This window comes from Carassius carassius, chromosome 28 (assembly GCF_963082965.1).
Source record: "Carassius carassius chromosome 28, fCarCar2.1, whole genome shotgun sequence".
NCBI lineage: Eukaryota > Metazoa > Chordata > Actinopteri > Cypriniformes > Cyprinidae > Carassius > Carassius carassius.
The window spans coordinates 16,685,351-16,711,237 of NC_081782.1; the positions used below are offsets into that span (position 1 = coordinate 16,685,351).

At 36.8% G+C, this 25,887-nt stretch overlaps 1 protein-coding gene across 1 annotated transcript; it reads left to right on the forward strand.

Moving 5' to 3' along the window:
* The first annotated feature begins 1,231 nt into the window (after positions 1–1,231).
* LOC132108099 (A disintegrin and metalloproteinase with thrombospondin motifs 15-like) lies at positions 1,232–12,658 on the forward strand. Its single transcript, XM_059514643.1, has 8 exons — positions 1,232–2,433; positions 3,885–4,017; positions 6,141–6,308; positions 6,441–6,724; positions 9,676–9,853; positions 9,939–10,114; positions 10,857–11,032; positions 11,646–12,658. The coding sequence occupies exons 1-8, from the start codon at positions 1,489–1,491 to the stop codon at positions 12,415–12,417; spliced, it is 2,832 nt and encodes a 943-aa protein (XP_059370626.1). The 5' UTR covers positions 1,232–1,488; the 3' UTR covers positions 12,418–12,658.
* Positions 12,659–25,887: the final 13,229 nt, after the last annotated feature.

Sequence of the window (25,887 nt, forward strand, 5' to 3'; positions counted from 1 at the left end):
TCATGCAATAATTCACAGTAGGTGTCATCATGGTCAGTCATCTACTGTTTGTGTTGCTTCCAGAGTTGTCAAGGCCCTGTCATGACCACATGTGTGGAGCTCAGCTGATAAGAGGGGGTTGGGGTAAATAGGAAGGACTTGCTAGGCTATAGGCTAGGCATCCATCAGTACACAAACTTGCAGAGCCTAGTTTGCAAATAATGAAATCAATCAATTGTGGACCTGATTTATATGGATTTTGGTAACAAAGCATCACTCAAGGGAATGAATACATGATGGTTAAAAAAGGTTAAGACTGTACATGCTCAGGTACATATTTTCAAATATCATATTTACATATCTCATTATTTAATAAGTTGCATTTATTTTGATGACATAAATTTAGATTTTTCTTACTGTCAAATGGTAATAAAAATAGATGCAACTATTTATAAAAAATGTAGGCTAATTCATTCAAACGTTATTTATCAATGCAATGTTATATCTGTTAAGATGTAGCCTATGTAAAGTATTTTGCTCATAGTTTTAAATGTTTAGTGCAATTACTGACCATGTATTTTTAGATAATCTCTGTATGATGTTTGGGAATATTTTTAAGTGGTGACTCTTAAAGGAATTGTTAACCTTAGTGTATTTATTTATTTATTTTTCTCTCAATGGGATCAATGGGGACCAGCAAAAACACTATGCAAGTCAATGGGAACTAACTGAAGGTGAACTATCAATGTATGGCTTCAGGGATGACTACTTTTGAAAGTTATTTTATCTTAATTATGTGAATGTAAAAGACAATCTTAAGGGGAACTTTCCATTTTATTATTTTGCAAACATTATGGGAATGTTTGAAATAATTTCTTAATAATCTTAGGCAAACATCCAACTAAAATGTGGCAGAAAAAAAACATTCCATAAATTATTTTTAAAAAAAAGTTTTGTAAGCTTAATAACATTTTGAGGTTATGAAAGATCAGACAACTTTGAATGAAAATTCTCTCATGAACTACAACCAAAATTATTAGGATTATGTGTTTTGATGCTTTTACCTTCTCTTATTAATAACAGATACTTTATTGGTAATGATTGTATTAAACAAACATGAATTTTGTTTTATTATATTTTTTCATATATATTATAAGTATTTTTATTAAGAACGTTTACAAATGACCGGGCTTATGGAGTGGGAGGTAACCTCTGAAGCGCGCCTGGCTTGATGCTTATATTTAGAGAGCCAGAAGTGTCTGCAAGTGTTCAAAGTGAACCATGAGCTCTCATCTGTACTTCCCAAAAACTCTTATTACAATCTGCAATGTTTACATATGACGCAAAAGAGTAAAAAACAGAGAGCTGGTTCCACAGAGAGAAACACCAGGGCGATGGATGGGGACTGTAGCAAAGCTTAATTCTCATGACGGATGTACAGAACCGTGATCGACAGCATCACGGTGTGAGTTAAACACTCTGAAGGATATCTAATCACCGCCAGCAACGATGTCGGTTTTTCCCGTAGTTTTGTTTTGTCTCGTGCACATGCTGTTTTTAACGAAAATATACCTCTGTATGGAAACTGATTTTTGTGAACCTGTTCGACTTGACCGTGAAAAGTTCCCAAGGCATGACAAACTAAACAAAGAACTTGTTGTTTACAGAATAAACGCTTTTAATCAGGAATTGAATCTTAATCTTCTGCCTGACTCCAGTTTTCTGGCTCCTGATGGAACATTTCAGTATGACACAACATCTTCAAGTGCTTTTTTAGAAGGTGATTTTAGAAGATGCTTTTACTCCGGTGATATTAATGCAGACAGGAATTCATATGCAGCTCTCAGTCTCTGCGGAGGTGTCCGAGGAGCGTTTTCTTACAACGGGATGGAGTACCTCATAGAGCGCAGGTCGACCAGCACAGCGCCCGGGATGATCTCAGATGATGCTGACAAAACGCACATCATCCGCAGGAGAAGACATCTTCACGCACCGAACTCAACATCTAAGTGCGGAGTTACATCTAGTTTAAACCAGGGCGTTGTAGAGTCGTTGGAAAATTATAAACATGTTAAGGGACACACGAGGAACTTCACAGAAACTTTGTTGAAAAGCATGAGCAGATCGAAAAGATTCGCCTCTATACCGAGGTACGTAGAGGTCTTGGTTGCTGCTGATGAGTCCATGGCAAAATTCCACGGCGACGACCTGAAGCATTACCTTTTGACTCTCATGTCTGTCACTGCAAAGCTGTACAAACACCCCAGTATCTTGAACGCCATCAGTATAGTGGTTGTAAAGCTTATGGTGATTAATGAGGCAGGAAAAGGACCCAAAGTATCCAGTAACGCGGCACTAACGCTGCGCAATTTCTGCACCTGGCAGAAGAAGCTGAACAAGATCAACGACAAACACCCAGAGTACTGGGATACTGCTATTTTGTTTACAAAGCAGGTAAGAAATTATGTTCTCATATGGGCCAATGACTGTTCTTCAATTCAGTATATATAATGAACTTTTTTTTCTGTATTAATGTTTTAATTTTGTGGGGATTAATTAAGGTACAAATGTCTGGTGTTGTGGTTGTAGATCTGTAGATTTCAATTAAATAAGTAAATAAAACAAGAGATGAAGCAATTTTCAATGTATAATATTATTTTATTATTATTTGTTTTAAATAGTCTGGTAAATTAAAGTCTGTGTGGTGTAACCAGGAAGCAATTTTTTATTTTCATTTGCCAAAAAGTCATAAAACAACAGACCCCAGACCCTCATGACTGTGGCAAGACAGTTTTTTTTTCCTTTTTTTGAAAAATATAAAATCAAAACCTAAATACAGAATTTACATACCAACTTTGAAAAATGTTTGAAAACATTTTTACATTTGAGAATTTCACTCACATTTAATCAAGGTAATGTATTTCTTTGTTTGCACTACTTGACATTTGTCATTTAGGTAATTCAATCTAAATACTTACACAAAGATTGCTCCTTTCAATCATCTATGACATCACATTTTTCAGCGGTTTTGCCACAATTGAACATCAACACTGTCTTATACTAACATGAAATGCCATCTGGATAGAAAGTAGTAAAACATTTCAGGAAATAAGTCAAGACAAGGGAGTGCCCCTGAGAGAAAATGCAATTCTCTACCATTTGATTCCAATATAAACTTAAAAGCACCATTACATCACCAGAAAGCTGAAAACACACGTCATGTGTGTTATACTGACTCAAGCAGAGAAGTGATTCAAGTCAGCTGTCATTACACTGTTAACTATTATGCCAAGGTACCTGCATGGCACCTGTTATTTCAGCCAAATTAACTCATGCATTTCTATTACAGCAATCCACACTTCTATTTTGCTGCTTGGTATGTTAAAAATTTAACTGATAACTTCTGTAACTTCTCATAGCCATCAACTGCCCCACTCTTCATATCTGACAGCATGAGAAAGTTGGACCATTCATGTCATGATTATATTGGAATGAATTCAGCCTTCCCAAATGTTCTCCCTGAAGTCTCCAGGTGGCTGCACTATGATGTTCTCACGTGGTTCCATCTGTCCTCTTGACAATGCCGTAACCACAGATGTTTACAGGCATTCTTGGCCACCCTCGCTGCTCCACACAGCCCTGTGCTTCCCATTATTTCAGTACACAATAATAAATAATAATAATAAAAATATTTTGATCTGACAAATCGGTTCAAAACATACACACTGGATCAGGCCTAATCACTGGGGAAAGCTCCATGAGGAAGCATGGATTATGGAGATGAATTAAACGCTTACTACTGTAACCCTGGCTATCGTCTTCATACTACTCCTGAAACACTTGATGCTTGTTATGTCACATTGTGTCTCATCACTGATTTCACACTATAATCATTCTCTTCACAGGACCTGTGTGGGGCCACCACGTGTGACACGCTGGGTATGGCAGATGTAGGCACCATGTGTGATCCTAAGAGGAGCTGCTCTGTGATTGAAGATGATGGTCTCCCCTCAGCCTTCACCACCGCACATGAACTAGGTAAGAGCTTTGTTCGGCTTCAAAGGCAGTGTTTTGTGAGCAAAACAGGTGAACTGAAAGTTCTTGTCTGCGTTCTCTTCCCAGCATTAACTCTGAGACTCTGTCCGTGGTGTAATTACAGTTTTTCTCGATTGGTTTGGCTCATTTCTTGAAACCGAGATGACATTCTCAAAACCATAAGGTCATTTGGCCAAACAGTCTTACAGTTCTGCTCAACATTATAGCTCACTAGCAAAATCAAATATCTTTCCCCAAACTCTTCTTCCATGCTTCAAAAGCAGATTCCTTTCCCATATAAAAGGTCAGTACAGTCAAAATAGCACAGATCCTTCTCAATTGCCTTGGCACATGTGCATTCATTTAGTACTTTTGTCAAAATAACCTGGATGGTTTAGCACAACACCATGGATCCCCTGCAAAAGCTCATATCTCTCCCAAAACAGTTTATCCATGTGTCAAAACTAAATATCCTTCTCATATAAATAGTCAATGCCCCCAAAATGCATTATACCTTTGGCATTGTTTAAGCACTGCAAGTCAAAATGCTTAGACGTTTTGTCACTGAGGCACAGGTCTAGCAACAGAATACCACTATGAATAAAACTAAAAGATCTTACAGTAAAATCAGCCTCTAATAAACCACTCATACTCAAGGAAACTGTAAACATTTTTATTCGTACAAAGAAATGTTAACATTAGAGAACATACTGTGAAAAGAAAACATATACAGGATTCTGTAAATGTGAACAGTTATAAACACAAACAAAAAACAAAAAAAACTCTAGCCTACCATACTGTAAATAAAGTTTCAGAACTATAGTACAGTAATATTTTCAGTGGTCGCCATTGTCACCCTCTCTTTCCTGGCCACCATCCTCATCCTCCTGGCCATCGACGCGCTGCTCTCTGTTAGGCCATAAATTCTCATCCACATCGCAACGGATATTTTCTCTTGCGATGCAGCGAGGGAAGAAACGGCGTGAATGTCTCAACCATCCCCTACATTGATCCCCTGTGATGTCCTCACATGCAGCATCCATTGCATGCAGCAGGGCCCTCTGGTCTTGAGCCTGATGCTCATACACCCTCCACCTCCAAGCTGATTGATTGTCAAGTACTGTCATAAATTTATCAAATGTTCCAAGAAATTCTTTCATGGTATTATATCTTTGACTAATTTTGACAGTTGAACAGACAATTGTGCATATGATGACTTACACAATGAAACCATGCTGATATGTTTTGGAGAGAGTAACCATTTCACTGAAAAATCAACTAATCAGTTTAGATCAGCAAGATCTATTTATTTGGAAAATGTGCTAAATGTGGGCTCATTGTGCTAACTGTAGCTACTTGTACATAATCATTTGAAAAAAAGCACAAAGTCACTTGAGACATGTACTAAAGCATTTGCAATTTGATAAAACCAATGAAAAATGACATTCTGTTGTGAACAATTGCAAGGTGGTTTGGAGATTTGTCCATGTTATTTTGAGAATGTCATCTCGGTTTCAAGAAATGAGCCAAACCAATCGAGAAAAACTGTAAGTCGAATCCTTTAGGGTGATGGGATTTTGATGAGGCTTCTCACTTCTGAAATTCTATCTTGGATCCCTTGATCTTTGGACATGAATATTGTGCCAACTGTTTCAAGAAAAAGTCCTGTCACGCTGTATTATGAAATTAGAAGAACAATGACAACTGCATTCAAGAGTTTTCCACATCTCTTGATCCCTGTGAAAACAAAGGTTTAATAAAAGACAGATGGGAAAACATTATCAGATGCTAAAAGAACCACATTCACTGGTGCATCAGTGCCATCCTTTTATGGTGTGTACAGATCTATGAAACTCTTTGTACATGTTTGAATCTGTTAGCCATCGTACACCTTGCAAACAGACACAGACAGACAGACAGACAGACAGACAGACAGATAGATAGATAGATAGATAGATAGATAGATAGATAGATAGATAGATAGATAGATAGATAGATAGACTACATTTAAAAGATACTCCTATCAATGAACTTGAACTCTTAACTATAACAATACATTTTCATTTTCTGCAATGAATATGAAAACAGACTGACATGGCTTGACTATTTCTTTGGCTCTTGTCCAGGGCATGTGTTCAGTATGCCACATGACAATGTGAAGGCTTGTGAGGAGGTATTTGGAAAGCTCAAGGACAACCATATGATGTCTCCCACTCTGATCCAGATTGACCACAACACGCCCTGGTCTGTCTGCAGTGCTGCCATCATCACAGACTTCCTGGACTCTGGCCATGGTTAGTTCGACTGCTCTGCTGCAATCAACTCTGATGTGTGTGGCTCAGCAATGTCGAACAAATACATTGCTCAGCTACACAAATCATCAATTATAAACGTATAATTTGCATTAAGTACCTTTTCTTCTCCAGGTGACTGTCTGCTAGATCAGCCCCAAAAGCTACTGGCTCTTCCAGATGACCCCCCAGGCGTCAGCTACTCGCTCAGCCGTCAGTGTGAACTGGCCTTCGGCTCAGGATCCAAGCCCTGTCCGTACATGCAGGCCTGCTCCAAACTGTGGTGCACTGGGAAAGCAAAAGGACAGCTGGTGTGTCAGACTCGCCACTTTCCCTGGGCTGATGGTACGGCCTGTGGCAGCAACAAGCTGTGCTATCGGGGGATCTGTACTGATAAGCAAAATACCACCAAAAACAAGGTGAGTGATGATGTGCTAACTACAGTATATCTGACTATAGACAATTGTGCTCGTATCGTTTTACTTCACACACATCAATCATTTCTGGATTTTAAAATGTAAACTCCTGTTCAAAAATCAAGTTGTTTGTTTGGTCACTAAGACTGCATTTAATTAATCAAAAACACAGTAAAACTAGTAATAATGTGAAAAAATACTTGAGTTACTCGACAACTCGTTCGACTACTGGTTCATGGTACTGTAAATGAAAATACATAAATTTTAATATTTTTTTTATCAATAAACGCTTATTAATTCATAGCCTTATGCAAAAATTACATATATAAATTGCCAAAACTATTATGACATTACATATTAAAATTTTCATGTAACAGCCAGTATCTTTTTTTTTCATAGTTATCACTGAACAAGTATGCCGTGTTAAACTAAAATAATTATTAATTTCTAATTATATTTATCATACAAGCAGAGAGATGTCATGACAAACGTTTAGTGATCATTTGAACACGAGGGAATCAATTCAAGTCTTATTGTTTGGTGAACTTCACTAAACAAATGTGCGTTTATATATAAATAAATTACTGACCATAAATTTTGAACACTTATATTGAAATTTTTAACCCTGAACACTGAAATGATTATATAACATAACATAAAATAACATAAGTGCCCTGCGATGTGGACATCACAGGATATTCTGCCATGATTCCAGTTCGAAGCGAACGTATATGTTCCATTCAAAGTGCATTGAATCGTGCGAGACGTGAATTTAAATTGTATTGATTTACAGAGGTATATGATGTCACACTTGTCTGTGTGTGCAGACGGACATTGTGCAATGCAAATCCGTGAACGAATGTTCCGAAGAGAAGTAAACTTCAACTAATTTCCCCTGCTCAAGGAGTACGGAGCAGTAAACACTGTTTAGAGACCATGTCAATCGGAACACAGTTCATGCACGGAGCTCACTTCTAACAAACTGATTATCTGAATCAGGTATGTTAACAAAGAGAGACATACAATATGTGCAGAGCAGTGGGGCACGAGGACTGGAATTGAGAACTGCTGCTTTAGAGTCTTAATGAAAACTCAACGGTAGTGTAAAACACAACCTTTTTACCCGGTCAAAAACAACTCCATTTACAGCAAGTATTTTCAGTGCATTTCCCTTTAAATGCTAATGAGCTCTGCTATCCCCGCCCCCTACCTCCATGGAGTGATGCGCCTTTCTTTGAGAGACTGTAAACTTCTGCGACTATAAGCCGCTTTTATCGTGAAAAGTGCTAACAAGCACATTATTAGGTAAGGCGATTTGCAAAATTCATTAAAAAAATGTACACTCACGAATACTAACATGAACATAGACACATCTATGTAAGATTGGGGATGTATTCCCTTCAAGAATAAAAATATTCCTCTGCGTCTTCAGTGGATCAGATGTCGGGAGTAAATGATGACTGCTATGTGCATCGTTACATCCAACAACAAAACATTTCAGTTACTTAGGAGAAATTGTTGTCGACAATCAAAACAGCATCAAAACAGTTGCGGACACTAGTGGTGGGCGGTATGACCAAAAATTAATATCACTGTATTCTTCCAAATTTACAGTGTTTATTTTTTTCCATGCATGACCGGGTGTAAACCACATTTTCTACTGATTGAGAGAGTAAATAGGCTACTGCAGTAGATTGACTTAGAATGCCCTATTTTATACTGTCATGATGAGGGAATATTGTAGAAAAATAGTGACGAAACACAATCCATTAATACATGTTAACCAGGAGTCACTCTCATTTATAATCGCAACATCGTCTGATAAAATCAATATGCATACAGTAGATGCATGTAGAGCGGCTATTGCGGTGGTTGTGGCTATATTACTTTTTTGTCTTAAGGCATCCTAGGTAAATATGACTTACTTCTTTCAGACGAATCCAGTCGGAGTTATATAAAAAAATTGTCCTGGCAATTCCAAGCTCTGTCATTGCAGTCAAATTCAACAGTCCACAAGACATTAAATAAAGTGCACATTCATAATAAATGTGCCTTATATGGCTCTGGGGGTAAATAAAGGCCTCCTGTTGCAAATCCATGCGTTTTCATAAGAAAAATATCCATATTTCAAACATAATAAACACTTTTTTCTCACTTCCGGTATCTGTCAATTGCAGAAGCCATTCCAGCGGATGACACAGGACGTCGGCTTTGCATGATTAGTGATGAATGCAGAGAGAGAATAAAACAAAATGCCGGTCATGAATTAGAAGTGCAAACCATGGATTTGTACAGAAAAATGACGGAGGATTTCAATATAAGCCAAGAGGAAACTGGTTTTCCTTTTCTAAAGTAAGGAAACTTTGGAACTTGAATTGAGCTTCCTTTGCTCCTATAAACAAACTCGCAAGACTAGCAACACACACGTGCTACATCATCTGCTGGAACGCCTTCAGCGTATGACAGATACCGAAAGTGAGAGAAAAGTGTTTATTTCATTTGAAACATGGATATTTTTCTTATGAAAAAGCATGGATTCGCTACAGGAGGCCTTTATTCACCCCTGAGCCATGTGAAGCATGTTTTATTATGGATGTGCACACTTTATTTGACAACTTGTGGACAGTTGAACAGAAGCACTTGCTGACTGCAAGTGATAGAGCTTGGAGTAGCCAGGACAATTTTTAATATAACTCTGATAGGATTTGTTTGAAAGAAGAAAGTCATATAGACCTATGAGGCCTCGAGAGTGAATAAAACACAGGCTAATTTTCATTTTTCGGTGAACTAACCCTTTAAGAGTGTAAAATATATTTATTTTATTGCATTTATTTATTTTTGTGGCATATAAAGCATGATACAATGCTTAAAAACATTTAAATGCTAGTTATTTAGAGAATGTTCGCCAGACTTCTCCGCAGGGATGTAATTGTTTCTGTTGACTTATTCTACAGGTAGATGGCCATTGGGGTCGGTGGGGTCCATACGGTCCATGTTCCCGTACTTGTGGGGGAGGGGGGCAGCTTGCCAAAAGGGACTGTAACAACCCCGTCCCTGAAAACGGGGGCAAGTACTGCCAGGGACTGAGAGTGAAGTATCGCTCCTGCAACATAGAGCCCTGTAAAGACTCAGGTAAAAGAAATATCTTTCAGGCTGATGTTCAACAACATGCATAAGTCAATATTCATATCTGACAATGACCTTTCGTTTGTGACAGGAAAGAGCTTTCGAGAAGAGCAGTGTGAGGCGTTCAATGGCATCAGTCTGAACACTAATAGACTGAGCCCGTCTGTAGTCTGGGTCCCGAAATACTCTGGAGTCTCTGTTAAGGACAGATGCAAGCTCATCTGCCGAGCCAACGGCACCGGATACTTTTATGTCCTTGCACAGAAGGTAAATAAATTAAAATATATACTTAAATACTGCAAAGTTGTTTGACATTCATGGTTCATGAGCAGAAGTGCAGTTCTGAACCAGTGTGCAGTTCTTATCTCATGGAAAGAATAACATCCACTTTTCAAAGTGAACAAGATACTTTTAAAAAGTAATGGTGAGAGCTTATCTCTCAGCAATGGCAGTATGGAAAAACACAGAGGGGAAAACACAATTTCTACCGAGGGGAATGTAATCGCAATTGCTACCGAGGGGAAAGCGATCATGATTGCTACCGAGGAAGACCCCACGGAATGCGATTTAACGAGAGGAATGAGGAACATGATCTGTACATAGGGACACAGGGGGAACACCCCCCAGGAAAAAAGTAAGTTTGTTGTTGTATAATAAATAAAAGGAGTTTGATGAAACTTGGACAAGGGGAGCTATGATCCGATGTTTCTGCAGATCAGTTGGTAGGGAAAGGCACTAGCATAACCAAGGTCATTGGTTTTACTGGATTTTACTATTTTATAACTCAACACCTTTAAATTATCCTAGATGGCGCCTTGCATGGCTGACATCGCCGTCGGTGTGTGAATGAGTGTGTGAATGGGTGAGTGTGAGGCAATTTGTAAAGTGCTTTGGATGACCATGGGGTCTGTTGAAAGCGCTATATAAATGCAGTCCATTTACCATTTACCATCTAATTAAAAAAAAGAGGCTGATGGTGTGGTGAATATGAATGTTATCTGTGTGACAGGTGGTGGACGGGACCCCTTGTTCTCCTGATACCTCAGCTGTCTGTGTTCAGGGGAAATGCATTAAGGCTGGCTGCGATGGCAAACTGAGCTCCAACATGAAGTTTGATAAATGTGGTGTGTGTGGTGGAGACAGCCAAAACTGCAAGAAAGTCTCTGGAATGTTCACAAAACCCATGTAAGTGCTTTATCTCTACGGTTTTACAAGATCTGAAGGAATTGCGTCAGCTGCAGCAATGTCTTCAGGCTTGTTTGCCATTCAGAAGTGAAATGAAAACTATTTTAAATTTCACTTCTGTTCCTGATTTTTATATGTATTTGAATTGAATGTGAGTTGGTGTTAATGTGATTCAAAGGTGCGTTCACACTTGTCTTGTTTGGATCGATTAAAACAAACTCTTGTGCGATTTCTCTGTTAGTGCGGCTCATTTGAATAAGTGTAGACGCTGCCATCCGATCTCTGGTGCACACCAAACAAGTGGACTGAGACCGCTTAAAAGATGGATCTCGGTCCGCTTTCAAACAAACTCTGGTGCGGTTCGAATGAAATATGAATCCAACATGGACCAAATACTTCTAAATGAAAAAAAGATGACAAGATGACAGGATGCGACGCAATGCAACATGATTTGATGGCCTAAAACATCATCATGCTAATATCTGTAAATTCCACTTTAGCTTCATTCCGGTTCAACTTCTAACAGAAATTCCTAAATGGTGTCCTTAATTCAATTCAAGTTCCAAATTATGGAATTCTGAATATTGTCTAACTCTATGATCTAATTTTTCAGGAATGGATATAACTTTGTGGTGACTCTACCAGTCGGAGCTGCAAATGTGGACGTAAGGCAGCGTGGCTACCGCGGTTTGATAAATGATGACAACTATTTAGCAGTAAAGAACATCCACGGCAAATATCTCCTGAATGGAAACTTTGTGGTTTCAGCGGTAGAAAAAGACATTATCGTAAAGGGAAGTCTGCTGCGCTACAGCGGAACGGGCACATCAGTGGAGATGCTGCAGGCCTCCAGACCTCTCAAAGAGTCTCTCACGGTGGAACTGTTGTCGGTGGGTAAAATGACACCTCCTCGAGTGCGCTACTCCTACTACCTGAGTGTGGGAAATAGAGAGGGCAAGGTCCTAAAGAAGGAGGAGAGGAACCCTACGCAGAACAGTGTGCTGGAGGATAGCAATAAAGTGGAGCTGAAGAAGCCGGCCTATCAGATGCCATCTTATAAATGGGTGGCGGCGGATTGGAATAAGTGCTCGGTTACCTGTGGGAACGGGGTTCAAAGTAGACTGATACAGTGTTTGGATTCAAATGGGGAAACAGCTACACATTGTGACAGCACACAAAAGCCCAATGCAATAAGGGTGTGTGGTGACGCTTGCCCAACTTGGAGCACTGGCGAATGGTCCTCATGCTCTAAAACCTGTGGAAAAGGCTTTAAGAGACGCTCACTGCGATGCATCTCTCAAACTGGGCTGCTTTTACCAAGAGACCACTGCTCAAGCAAAAGAAAGCCACAGGAACTGGACTTTTGCATTGTTCGGCACTGCTAGAGAATGATTCTGTGTGTTATGGGACCATTTTAATGGAGCCAAATTGATCATTTTATGTGTGCATCCTGTGTTGCCTCATTTGTAATGAGAATATTCTCACAAAGGATGTCTTTTACCATTGCAATGTTACATGTTAAGGTACAGCTATCGCCTACCTCGAAAAGGACAGGGTGTTTTAAAGCAACCAAATAACACAGACCACATAAAGCTGTAAAATGTTATGCTTTGGCATTAAAACTTTCGCAAAAGCAGACTTTTACAGTATCTGCTCTAAATATGGTTGTAGATAAAGTGACAACATCAGACAGTGTTTGGATTTGTATTCAGACTTTAAATACATGTGAACACTTTGATCTAAATGTGAAGCATATTGTATGCAAAAATAGGGTGACTTGGTCCATGCACTATTGATCATTTGTATTCGTACAGTATATTAGGCAGAGATAGTTGGTAGATTAAAGCATTCCTTCTCATTGAAGATTCAACGAGCAGAATTTAGGGGTTACATATACGTTTAGGGAAGACAAAACAATGATGCCAAAAGTAGGCTTTTAGTTTGGGTTTAGAGAAAGTAATCAGTAACTTACCCTCTTATTTTAGGCAGATTATAAATACATATTTACATTTATAAAATAATGTTAATTTTTAATATAATGGTACTGTATGCAAAGGGATAAAATAGTTAAATATTTTAAATGAATCATTTAATATGGCACAGAACTTCATCAATTCAGCTATCAATATAAGTATACCAGTTAGAAAGTCATTTGGGTATCTTGATTTTTTTTTTTTTAACTAATCTCTGCTAAAAAAAAAAAAAAAAAGACAAGAAAAAAATTATTTTAATATAGCCTCCATGCTACAACTTCTTATAAAATATGATTTCAATATCAAAAATCTTCACAGTATGCAGAGGAGAAAAAAAAGAAATATTAAACTCATGCACATGCTACAGCCATTATGATTTTAGCTGTAAAGTCACCATGTTTCTTAGATGAAAATTAACAGTATGTTTAATTGTAAGTGTATTAGATGTACTCTCTGCTGGATCTATAAAGACACATTGTAACTTGTGTAAACCAAACGTTGTTGTTGAGAGCATCTCATTCATTCCAAAGGTGCTTCCTTGTATCATTATGTTTTCTCATCTTTTGATGGTCATACAGCAAAAGGCACTTATGTTTTTCTATTAAAATCCATTGTATACTATGTATACATCCATCAACTGTGCAGAAATAAATACAGAAATGACATGAACTGCTCTGAGGGGTCTCCTCACAATGCGTATGAATTATGTATATGTTAATGGTAAGCTTTAAACTTGCTGGAAAGTCATTTGGTCACAGCAGCTAATCTCCTCACTAAAGGCTGGATGAAGTGTCAAGGACAATCTCATCGCGTTCAGTGACACTGGAATTCTGCTGAGGCAACTGTTCAGTCTTTCCCGGGAAAATCTCAGGCCTGATAATCCTCTCCAATTGTGTGACGGAGCTCAACCATCTCCAATGTTTCACGTGTCCAGCCGAGCCATAGGTTATAGCCTATACTGGTATAAACTTTGGTATAATGCTTTTTTTAAGCAAGAACAAAAAAAAGGGTTCATATATATATATATATATATATATATATATATACTGTAGAGAGAAAGAGAGAGATTTTTTTACTATATATATATAGAGAGAGATGAGGATTTGTAATCCAAAGGTAGTGAGATCGAGTCTCGGACCAGCAGGGATTGTAGGTGGGTGGAGTAAATGTACAGTGTTCTCTCCACCCTCAATACCGCGACTGAGGTGCCCTTGAGCAAGCCACTGAACCCCCAACTGCTCCTCGGGCACTGCAGCATAAATGGCTGCCCACTGCTCTGGGTGTGTTCACGATGTGTGTGTGTTCACTGTTGTGTGTGTGTTCACTGCTGTGTGTGTGCACTTTGGATGGGTCAAATGCAGAGCACGAATTCCGAGTATGGGTCACCATACTTGTCTGTGTTAAGTCACTTTCACTCACTTTATATATAAATGAATACTTTTTTAAAAATGCAGTACATAGAATGGGCAGTTTTTCAGGTGTAACCTAAATGTGTAAACCATATCTGCATTCGAAAGCAGTCACATTAAATGGGACTATTTCTCTTTACCAGCCCTGCACATACCCTGTCAATTAAAACCAGTGGTGGTCAGCTGTTTCCAACTCAGATATTTCCAACTCAGTGATTTTCATAACAAATGAAATTCCCCCCTGCTAGGGTTATAACATTAGACGCAGCAAGCACTAACTTCGCATAGAAATCACAGTATTGAAAACGCAAAAGCACTACTTTCCCAGCCAAGGTTAAATGAAATCATATACTTCTATAGATATTTAATAACAAAGTAATATACTACGTGATATAATTTAAATACTGTAAATATCAATGTTGCTTTAGTATCATTGAGATATTTGTTTTATTTGATTTAATTTTACATTATTTTAATTACCAAACATGTTTTTATGGATTTAGTTTTATTAATTATAATTACCATGACATAATTTGTATAATATATATATGTATATATATATATACACACACACACACACACACACACACACACACACACATATATATATATATATTCTAATTTATATTATTAAAAAAATTCATGCACATACAATTAAATTATTCACACTGTGTTTTTCATACATATCATTTTCATTACAAGTTCAAACATAATTAATTAATTTATATTCTAATTTATATTATAAAAAAATAAAAGCACAATTTAATTACACACAATTACACACACATACAATTAAATAATTTTCTTTACATTTTACTTTAAATTCTGTATATATCATTGACATTATAAATAAAAAAATTATAATAATTAAAACAACTAAAGGCAAGCTTAGTTAAGCCCAAACTAAAATCAAAAAAAAATTTTAACAGTGTTTATTTCAACATCAATTATTCTGTAAATAATAAGAATGTGGCATCATTAGTGAAAACAATGTGAATTTCCACTGACGACAAAAGCATTTTCACAACTGGAGATGTTGGATGCAAGGGAACAAATGGGTTTCCATGTGCTCATATGAAGTACTAATAAATATTATTCTTAATTCATGATGCACACACACACACACACTCAGCTGCAATAAAAGGAGTCTTGGCTATGAAACGAACAGCTTCGCATTTCAGGTCTCACATATTTGAGGATTACGCTCAACACCTACAGAGAAAAAAATATATAGTTTTTCAGGAGTACACAGAGTCCTTTTAAAAGCATGCATGATGACAGCTTTAACACATTTGTTTAGTACTTAACTAATCCAGAAAACTCTTCATGCAATTATTTATAGCTTGATTAATCTGAAAAACATTAATGCGCTGAACTAAACCAGGTTCATCTTTGTTTGACTGAGTTCCAATAAAAATGGTTGCTTTCCTATCTAAACACTGCACACAGTTTGTCCTACTCCACAATATTAAAACTCTCAGCTGCTTTGGATCTATTGTTCCACAGGATTGACCTCGCCTGCTCTCGGACCTTGAGAACACCCATGAAAATCTATATGATCTGCGTTTCTGAAGTTGATGCTTGCTGAAGTTTGGACATGTTTCAAAATCAAAGACATTATCCTGTGGCAAATAAATGAAAGAACAAAAATGCATTTTTGTCAAACTAGTCAAACATACAGTCTCTATTTTGCATTCAGTCTCATAAATCCTTGAATTAAAAATGTATTAGTGATTTTAAAATGTACTCCCTACGTCTACATTCACACATTTGGTGAATGTTAGCAGATGACGCAACCTCATTGTAAGCTTTTAACCTATTGTTACCCATTAAGTCTTTTTTGGACCACCATACAAATCAAAAGCCAAGCGTGAAGACGGCCAGCAATAGTTAAGCAGGAGGAAAAAAGCTCTGTGAATCAAGAGGCCACGTTTCTTTCTTTGGCTTCTCTTGCCTGTTTTAGAGAGCTGTTTTAAATCCACGTCATTGGATACACTGCTTTTACAAGGTCATTTGAGAGTTCAAGCTTAGAAAAGGAACAGGACCTTCTGTTGCAGAGGTCTCGCGTAATAAGCTGCTGGATTGTAAAAAATCGCAAAGAAATCTCAACATCAAACCGAAACATTTAAAATGATCCAAAGCACAAATGCTAATTCTAGAGATCACATGAAGCTTCCAGTGAGGCCACTGATGACCGAGGGAAGGCCAAAAAAGCATTTTAAAAAGCTAATTTATTTGAAGTCTATTTTTATTTCTTGTAAATTCAATTATTCATTTTAAATATGTAAATTCATGTTTGTACATATGTGTAAAATTCATAGACGTTAACAATATATGGTGGAAACCTACAGAAGCTTGTTTCCACCAAGGGATTATTTCTTTTATTTCAATTTAGACTTTTTTTCCTTATATTTCTGAGTGTAGTGAGAAATATAAATGCAAAACTGTAGGAAAAAAAACTCTAATCACAGAATTGCAAGATGTAAACTCTATGTTTTGCCATTCTGATTTTTAAATCTTGCAAATCTCAATTGCTACAAACAAAACCTGGTTTGTTTAATATAAACTAATTGTGAGGGGGAAAAAATCCACAGGTTTCCACTGAATTTAGAGGGAAAGTTAATCCAAAAAATACATCCTGTCAACTTTTTCTCACACTCAAGAAAATAATAAATAAATGAAAATGTTTAAAACTTGAATGACTTTCATTCTGTTGTGGAACACAAAAGAAAAATGTCTAAAAAAAACAAAAACAAAAAAAACAATGAACAATGAACAAAAATGCAAGTCAAATGTGTCCAGTGTTGTTTAGAACCCAAATTTCTTCTAAATATTTTTATTTGTGTTTTTGCATGAAAAAGAGAATTACACACAGGTTTAGAACAACACCAGGTATAGGATATATACATTTTTAGAATTTTTTAATAATTTTGTAGCATGCTCTCTGGTCAGATAATCATTGAAATATCAAAAATAAATACTTATGCGTGATTTTTAATAATCAGTTTGCAGAACAATCATATTTAAAGGTGCCATAGAATGCAAAAATCACTTTTAAGGTGTTTGAACACAGTTGTGTGGCTGCAGTATGTGAAAAACACCAGCCTATAATGGTAAAATCCACCCACTCATTGTTTTATAATCCCAATAATTCAGAAACAGTCTCTCCACACAAGCAGTTCCAGGTTTCTCACTACAATGATGATATAGTCGGTGTAAGCCGACTATTTGTCACCCTCTCTGCCCTATTAGCATAAACACAACCCTGAGTGAGAAGCAGCGGTCCGCCATTACTGTTCTCTTGGTGTAGCTGCTGGAGGTACAATGTCAGCGCCAAAGAGCCATTAAAAAGTGTTGTGCGTTGGGATGCACCAACGAAGAGTCTCCATAGACCACTGAGGACACGGTGGTTAACTTTCATTTTTCGAAGAAAATGTCCCAGGAAAATAAACAGAAAAGTCCTGTACATTTGGGCTAACATTTTACACCAGACTCAACTGCCTCACAAATGAGGGTCAGTTCAGCGCTGGAGTTATGCAAAGTTTGCTTCTGAAAGAGGGTTCGATACCAGCGCTTTGTGCGCAAACATCCAGACTACAGACAAAGTAAGCATCACACATCATATTTTGTTTTCCAAAAGAGTTTCTTGGCTATCTGTAAGGCTAAAGTTACTAAGGCTAATTGTCTCTGCCTGTTTTCACTAATGATGCCTTCATGTGCTACCTGAATGAGTGTAAATAGGAATGTGTTATGTAAAAATTGCGATTGGAAGCAATGTGAAGTCAATAACAAGGTCACCACCAGTTAAACAGTTATTCAGGTATGCTTCGCCAGGGTTGCCAGGTTTTCACAACAAAACCCACCCAATTGCTACTCAATACTAGTCTAATCACGTTTTGAGGGGGATCCCCCGGTAAAAATCGCATTCCGGTCGGGTAAAATACTCGTTTTTAATGGGATTCCCCTGGTAAAATTTGCTTTTTAGGGGCTAAATATCACGTTATTGGGGTTGCTCGGCAAGACCAGGGACTTGGCAACACAGACTGCTCCACACTCCTCTGAAAAGGGAGGCAGAAGCAGCAGCTCTTTTTCATTTACAAGGGACAAGCATAAATAACAGCATGTTTTGGCTCATACCCTTAAAGTGGCAATTTCAACAAGCTATAAAAAATTATCTGTGGGGAATTTTGAGATAAAACTTCATATACACACTCTGGGGACATCAGAAAACAATTAAAAATATAGTATCAATTTATTCTATGGCACCTATATTTAAGCTAAACTCACAAAATCTTATAAAATATCAGTCAGAATGTGCAAATAGGCTTTTCTACAATATTCTTCAATATTTCATCACAAGGAACTTCAAATACTTTTTATTTGGAAAGTGAAAAATGGCAAAAACACTGCATGAATTTCACCATCTGCATTAGTTAGTGGGTATAATTGGGGATTTTACAGGGTTACTGCAGATTTAAGTTGCTATGGTGAAATGTTATAATGCACACCAAAATAAGGGTTGTGCCTAATGTGTGAGAAACTTTAAAGACATCATAGCAAGGTACAGAGAACTGGAATTGGTGAGATCACAGCCACTCCCTAATCAACAACACAGAAATAGCTTCAGATTATGACATTGTGCAGCCATAATCATTTGCCCAGGCTGAGTTTGAAGCAAATGGAACGTGTTGTTGACAACCAAATTTACTGTTACGATGGAGAAGGAAATAAAAGGAAACACTGTAGATGATATATTGAATGTTTAAACAGAAATAGTGAGGTAGCCTAAAGCTGGAGCTCCCAGGATAAAAGACGTTTCCACAAAATACTGACGGATCCATTACGTAGAATCATGTAACATTGTCTTCCCCCATTTTTTAAGTGAACAGAGAAAAAAATCATCTAATGCCAAAGGACTGTTTATGAATGTTCATATGTTTTCCCATGAAAAAAAATAAAAATAAAATGTTCAGTTGCTTTAAATGTGCACTTGTAGAGAATATAATATTAAAAGGCCACTCAAGGCTGTGTTTCTTAAGTCCACTTTTAAAACAAAGTCACTTAAATCACAAAAAAAATAGCAAGTGTTCCTAAACATTCAATATCATAAACATGATATTCTGTTTGCACTTATGTATATTATTTTCAAATGTCCATAATATTATTTCCATAATAAGTATTCTTTTTAAAAGTTTACTCTTTTTCACAAGGGCTTTGGAGTAAAAGTTTGGACATCGAAACATCATAAAAACCTATGTTAAGTTTGTAAAACAGACTTTTCCTTATTTTTTATTTTTTTTTATCTGAAAATATTTTAGTGTTCAAGAACTACAATACTTTGATTAGCCTGAACTAAGGGAGGTTTGAGATATAATTTGAAACGTCAAGAGGGATCTTCCAGCACTGAGCTGAAGATATGAACCATGGCTGCTTCTCTGGCCAGCCGCTCTTTCTTACCCTTACAAAACAAAACTGCCTTTTGTTATCTTAAGAAGATGGAACCAGTGGATGCCAGGAATCCACAATCAATGCCAAATGCTTTGATCCCTTGGACTGTCTCCACGGATGCTTGGCCTTTTTCAAGCTGACAGCAGTAGTTTTTCATCAAAACACAATATGAACTCACATGTGCAATAAATTGCATGCAAAATGACATAATGAATGGCCTCTACATTCACTAGTAGCTAATTAGGGGAACAACTGCGTTGAAATACACACACAGTTCCTCAATGCTCGCGCCTGCTAGCTTGTTTCTAATCACACAGGAGAGAACAGCAAGGGTTAAATCTTAATTTGCTGTGTGTGTATGGCAAGTTGACAAGGGCCGATTACCCCCTCTCCTCGCATGCTGTGCAGACACAGGCTCTGATAAGTGTGCTGTGTAAAGGAGGTAGTGAACCACGATCAGTGTTGGCAGTGGAGGCAATTTACCAGACACTTGCTCTGCCATGACTGGATGGAAGTAATGAAATCATGTGGCTTTCACCCTTCAACTGATATTAACAATATGGTTGAGAGACGCCTTATTAAGGAGGAATCCAGTGAACTGATCTCTCCTGCTGTTTGATAATGCCCTCTTCCCATAGTGCCCTTGTTCTGTGAATGAAGCCAGATGGCTCCGCAGAGTATGGGAAAATATTCATAATTAAAAATGTGTGTTAATTATAGACAGTATGTGGTCGTCTTTACACCCTTTTAATGCAAAGAACACACTTAATGTATATGTTAAAACATGGAGGACATGCTGAACATGCAGAATTTACAAATAAGTGACATGGGCTACTCTCCTTTACATTTTCTTTTTTTTGTTTTTTTTGTTTTTTTACATTTTTGACCATTAATTAACATGACAACTCCTGAAAACTCAAATTTCTGAAAATAGGTTTTAAAAGTTAACAATAGCATTTCTATTTTGGTGTGTGAACTACAAAAACATGAAGTTATACAGTATAAACAGTGACATCATGTCCATGCATATTACATGTTCAGTCAATAGACCCCTTAATCGCCTACGTCACTGTGACGTCACCGCTCTAGCTGGAGGCAAAACATAAGGCAGAACTCATTGCAGGTGCGCTAAAAGTTTGAGGTTTTGACTTTAAAATGTCTTCTTGTTGGGGTTTTTTTCTGCCAGAATAGAAGGAACAGCACTTTTGTTTCAAAACTAGTTTTACCGGATCCCGGCAGACATTCCTTCACAGAAATCAAGAAGACAATTGTGGTTGAATGCATTACGGCGTACAGACTGGACGGAGATGATCATAAATAATGCTCGTGTTTGCAGTGCACACTTCATATCAGGTAAAATAATCTATGCATATGAACTGGTGTGTTGGTTTTATCTAGTAAATCAGCAAGTTTCTGTTTTATAGGTGAATAGTCGCCAACCTTCAGCACACTAGCTAGTTTAAATGTTAAACAAACATACAGTGATAGATGTGTGTGCCATCTTTTGAATGGTCTCTTAAAATAATACACATTGCTAATCATAGTTAGCCCAGCGATAGGTTACATTAGAAAATAAGCCTTGACAAAATTCCCCATACCACCCAAAAGTAATTCATATGGCCGTATGGCATACGGGTCAGGTAGCCTGCTTCCATCCGCGAGAGTTAATAAAAAAAGAAAAAGCTGTCACGGTCCCGCAGAGTCAGTAACTGTAAATATTCAGACAGTTCCGAACCTTCTTCTGCATCCATGTTTAATAAATCCTCCTAAAACATGCTAGTTTACGCTTGTCAACATTGCGTCCGCGCCTCTTTTTGCCTCCAGCTAAGCCCCGCCCACCCGGAGACGTTGGAATGTTTACAAACTTTTAAAGTCCACATGAAATCAAAATTGACTATATTTACTTTGTTCGCCTAAATTGATTGTTTTGTGCTGAACAATTCATCCATGCGAGTCAATCCACACAAAAAAAATTTTTGGCTTCATAATTTTAATCAAAATCTGAAAATGCCCCTCCCCTCTGCATTGGAGGACCTTCACTGATGACGTAGGCTTGAGGAATTTGGTGTCTGCTTAATCCGTAACCACGCCCCTCCAACTGACAGTAGACAGGCTGCCTGTGTGTTTGCGAGCCCTGACAGCACGTGAAAGGAGAGATGGCGAGGAGGTGCATTTTTGGTTGTGGAACTCACGGAACACTTTTCCCTTTCCCTAAAATTCCCTCGTTACGGTCCAGATGGCTCGATTTTTTACATTTCGAGGAAGGAGGGATAACAGAGTGGTCACGGATGTGCTCGAGATCTGCCTCCATTTTTTGAATTAAACACCTACTTATCTAGATCCAATCAGGTGCTAGTTGGAAAATAAGCCATGCCCACTATTTTCCTCATTTATTATTCCGTTTCTCTCGGAAATACGTGACAACACTGGAGAAAAGTCGTTTGCAACTTCCGTTTCACGGGGACTTTAAGGGGTCTGTATGTGTGCAGGCACGTAGTATCTTTGTGACATTGCCAACTACAGGCCTGGCATGCATACAGCGTTTTTAGTTCTGTACGCAAAACTTTTATAAATAATGCAAAGAGAAAAAAAATCTGTTTTTATTACAATATTGTCTTGCAAACATACCTTAAAATGAAAAAATAAAATAAGATGTGTCATGGTTGATTTCAAATTAAATTGCATTAATATGTGTTTTTGCCACTTCACAACTATGGAAGTGCCTTCTCGCTACAGAAAAGCGATTTTGAGGGAATAAAATCAGAATTAAAAATTGACATATTGTAGGAATTTTGAAAATTAAATTCTGAATTGTTCTATTCAGTTGAAGTTAAATTCTGAAAATGTTATATTTCCCCCTCCACAAAATGAAAAATAAAAAAGGTAATGGCAACTTTTTCTCACAATTAAATTTTTTTCTTGCAAACTGCAGTTTATATTGACAAAAATGGTCAGAATTGTGAGCTAAAAAAAAAAAAAAATCACAATTACCTTTTTATTTATTTTATTATCCCGTACAGGAAACAAGCTTCCATAAATGTGACCCTGGACCGCAAAACCATTCTTAAGTGTACATTTTTTGACATTGAGATTTATACATCACTTGAAAGCTGAATATATAAAAGTTTTCCATTGATGTATGGTTTATTAGGATCGGACAATATTTGTCTGAGATACAACTATTTGAATATCTGGAATCTGAGGATGCAAAAAAATCTAAATACTGAAAAAATCGCCTTTGAACTTATCTTGGCTATTGCTAAAAAATATACCCCAGCAACTTAAGACTGCTTTTGTGGTCCAGGGTCACAAATACTTCAGAGCCAGTTCTGAGTTTGCAGCAGATTCCAACAAATCATTTTTCAGTCTAATTTAAAATCAATCGGGAATAGTTACTTATAATTAAAGATACATTATAAGAGTTAGATAAATTACAAGAGTTTTTTTGCGATAAATAGAATAATTATTCATTAAAATATAATTATTCAATTATAATTGTAAAAATGCTACAGAAAAAAAAATCTGTTAATAGGTTAACACTAAGTTTGTTGACTATATACAGGAAAAAAACCTGGTAAAGATCGAACCAGACATATTTCATGTAACTTTACAGTATAACACAGTTAACTGTACAGTAAAAAAAAAAGTACAAATCATTTAATTTACTGTCAAACACTGTAAAGAGATGTACCCAGAATTCCCTGCATGACACTAAATTTTTTGCTTCTTAAAAGTTTTTGTTATCCTTTACATACATTAGGGGTTAATGTTACATCTTCTGTTGTTTAATAAATGTTTATTGCATTATTTTAGCGGCATGTGTGTTACACTGATGGTGTTTTGGGGTTGTATGAATAACTCTGTTCACCTTCTGTATATTAGGATATTCTTCAGCTTGTAGAAAAGCAACTTGTTCTCTTTTACCACCTGAATTATTATGGGTTTTTTAGGATATGTTAAAGGTACAAAACAGATTTTAGTAGCAGTGTGCGTTGTTAAATTTATTGGTTTACATTGAAATTTTCTTGTTTGTAAATTAGAGCTTCTACTGTAACATTTACAGATTGTTCTGTAAATGTGTTTAAAGTTTTTCTGTATTTTATCTAATTATTCTGCTAACCACAGCTGCCAAAATGATTACTGTATGTAAAAACTACAGAATCTTTTTACAGTGTGGGTTTATCTGCAGTTAATGGAGGTTAAAAATCTTACACCTGGGTCAGGGTTTCCTGCTTAAATCATAGCGCTTGCACAACAGTTTAATTACATCAGCTCCACAAAGTTGTATTTGTTTTCGGTGCTGCAGGTTTCTCTGATGGAGGTGACTTGCATTATTAAGTACCACACGGGAAAAGTAAAATTTAACAGGCCGTCCACACCAAAGAAACCAATATGGCATGTGTTTCAGAAGATGTGTGTGGTTTCAGGGAGGACTTAATCATGGAAATGTTTTGGGCTATGCATCACTGTAAGTACAAAGACTATTAGCAGTTTTATGTCAGACAAAAAACAGATATGTTACGCTGGCATGAGAACATCTCATGTGCTAAAACTTCAAAGCACTGTCATTAAAAACTATTCAGGAACTACCTAATATACAGTAAGATTAGGCTTAACTCCAGTGCTTTTAAGTTGGTAGAAATGAACATTTGTTTCAAATTTCTTTGATTGACTTACAATGTACTCCCACCACATTCCCAGCACATTTATGTAGTCAAGTACGCCCAAGTACACTATAACAATCCCTGTGAGTTGAGTCCCGGCCTGGATCCAGAACACACCTAGAACATTCCCAGCAATCTTTTACTATGCTTTTGGACACTCAGCTGCATTGTTAATGTATTAACAATAAATGAAAATGTTTAAAAGTTAAAATTTATATTAAATGCAATTAGCTGAATTTTGGAGTACTTTTTTGGCCCACTTAAGTATGACTTAAAGGGTAAGTTCAGCCAAAAATGAAAATCAGGCTGCATTTTACTCACCACCGAGGCATCCTAGGTGTATATGACTAATCCAGTCAGAGTTACATTAAAAATTGTCTTTGATCTTTCAAGATCTATCATTGCAGTCAGCGGGTGTTGCATTGCTTTGGTCCAAAAGATGTGAAATAAAAAGCGCCATTCCATTAAAGAAAAGTGTCTCACATGGCTCCGGTGGGTGAACAAAGGCCTCGTGAAACGAATAAATATAATCTCCAGAAGTGCCATCAATTACAGATTAGATTTGTTATTACAGATTTGAAATTATTAAATTGTAATTTAGTACATTTTAAAATATATATTAATATATAATAAATAAATATCTAAACTTTAAGTGTAATATTGAATAACACACTAGTTAAAATTATAAGCAAGTACAGTACTTTCCATGTGCTTTAGTATGTTAGTCAACATGTCAAAATAAGTGCACTTCTTTAAAGCACGTCAGAAGATAATTAAAACATAATGAGTAGAAAAGTACCTTAAAGTTAAACTGTTTATTTGACATTATTACAAAATCCATTGTACCTATGTATGTTTTGAAATACATTAATAGAAGTGTACCCTCTTTAAGTACACAAAAGTGACCTTTTATTTCATTTAATATTATATTATCTCAAGTACAATTTTTTTTTTGTTTAGTTTTTTTCATATACACAATTTGAAGTATACTGCAAGTGCATATTCAATACAATTAAACACACTTCTTTTTTCATAGGCCGACATTCTCAGATCACAAGTAACACAACTTCTCCCCCTCACTGGCTTACCAGCTGTGTCTTTTAACTGAGACAGATCAGCTAATAGCACATAAACACTTTATATTTTGTCATTATAATGGTGGTTAAAAGATTATGCAATGCTAAACAAATTTAAAAGGCATTTAGATCAAAACATGCCAGTTCAACGAAGTCATTCCATCAGTTCTTGAATGTCCTACATGTATTGGTAATACTGAAGTGAAAAGCACTCTTGAGACCTGGATAGTCCTGCTCAGTAATAGGATAATTAGTCACCCCAGTGGTCCGATTCCATTCATGAGC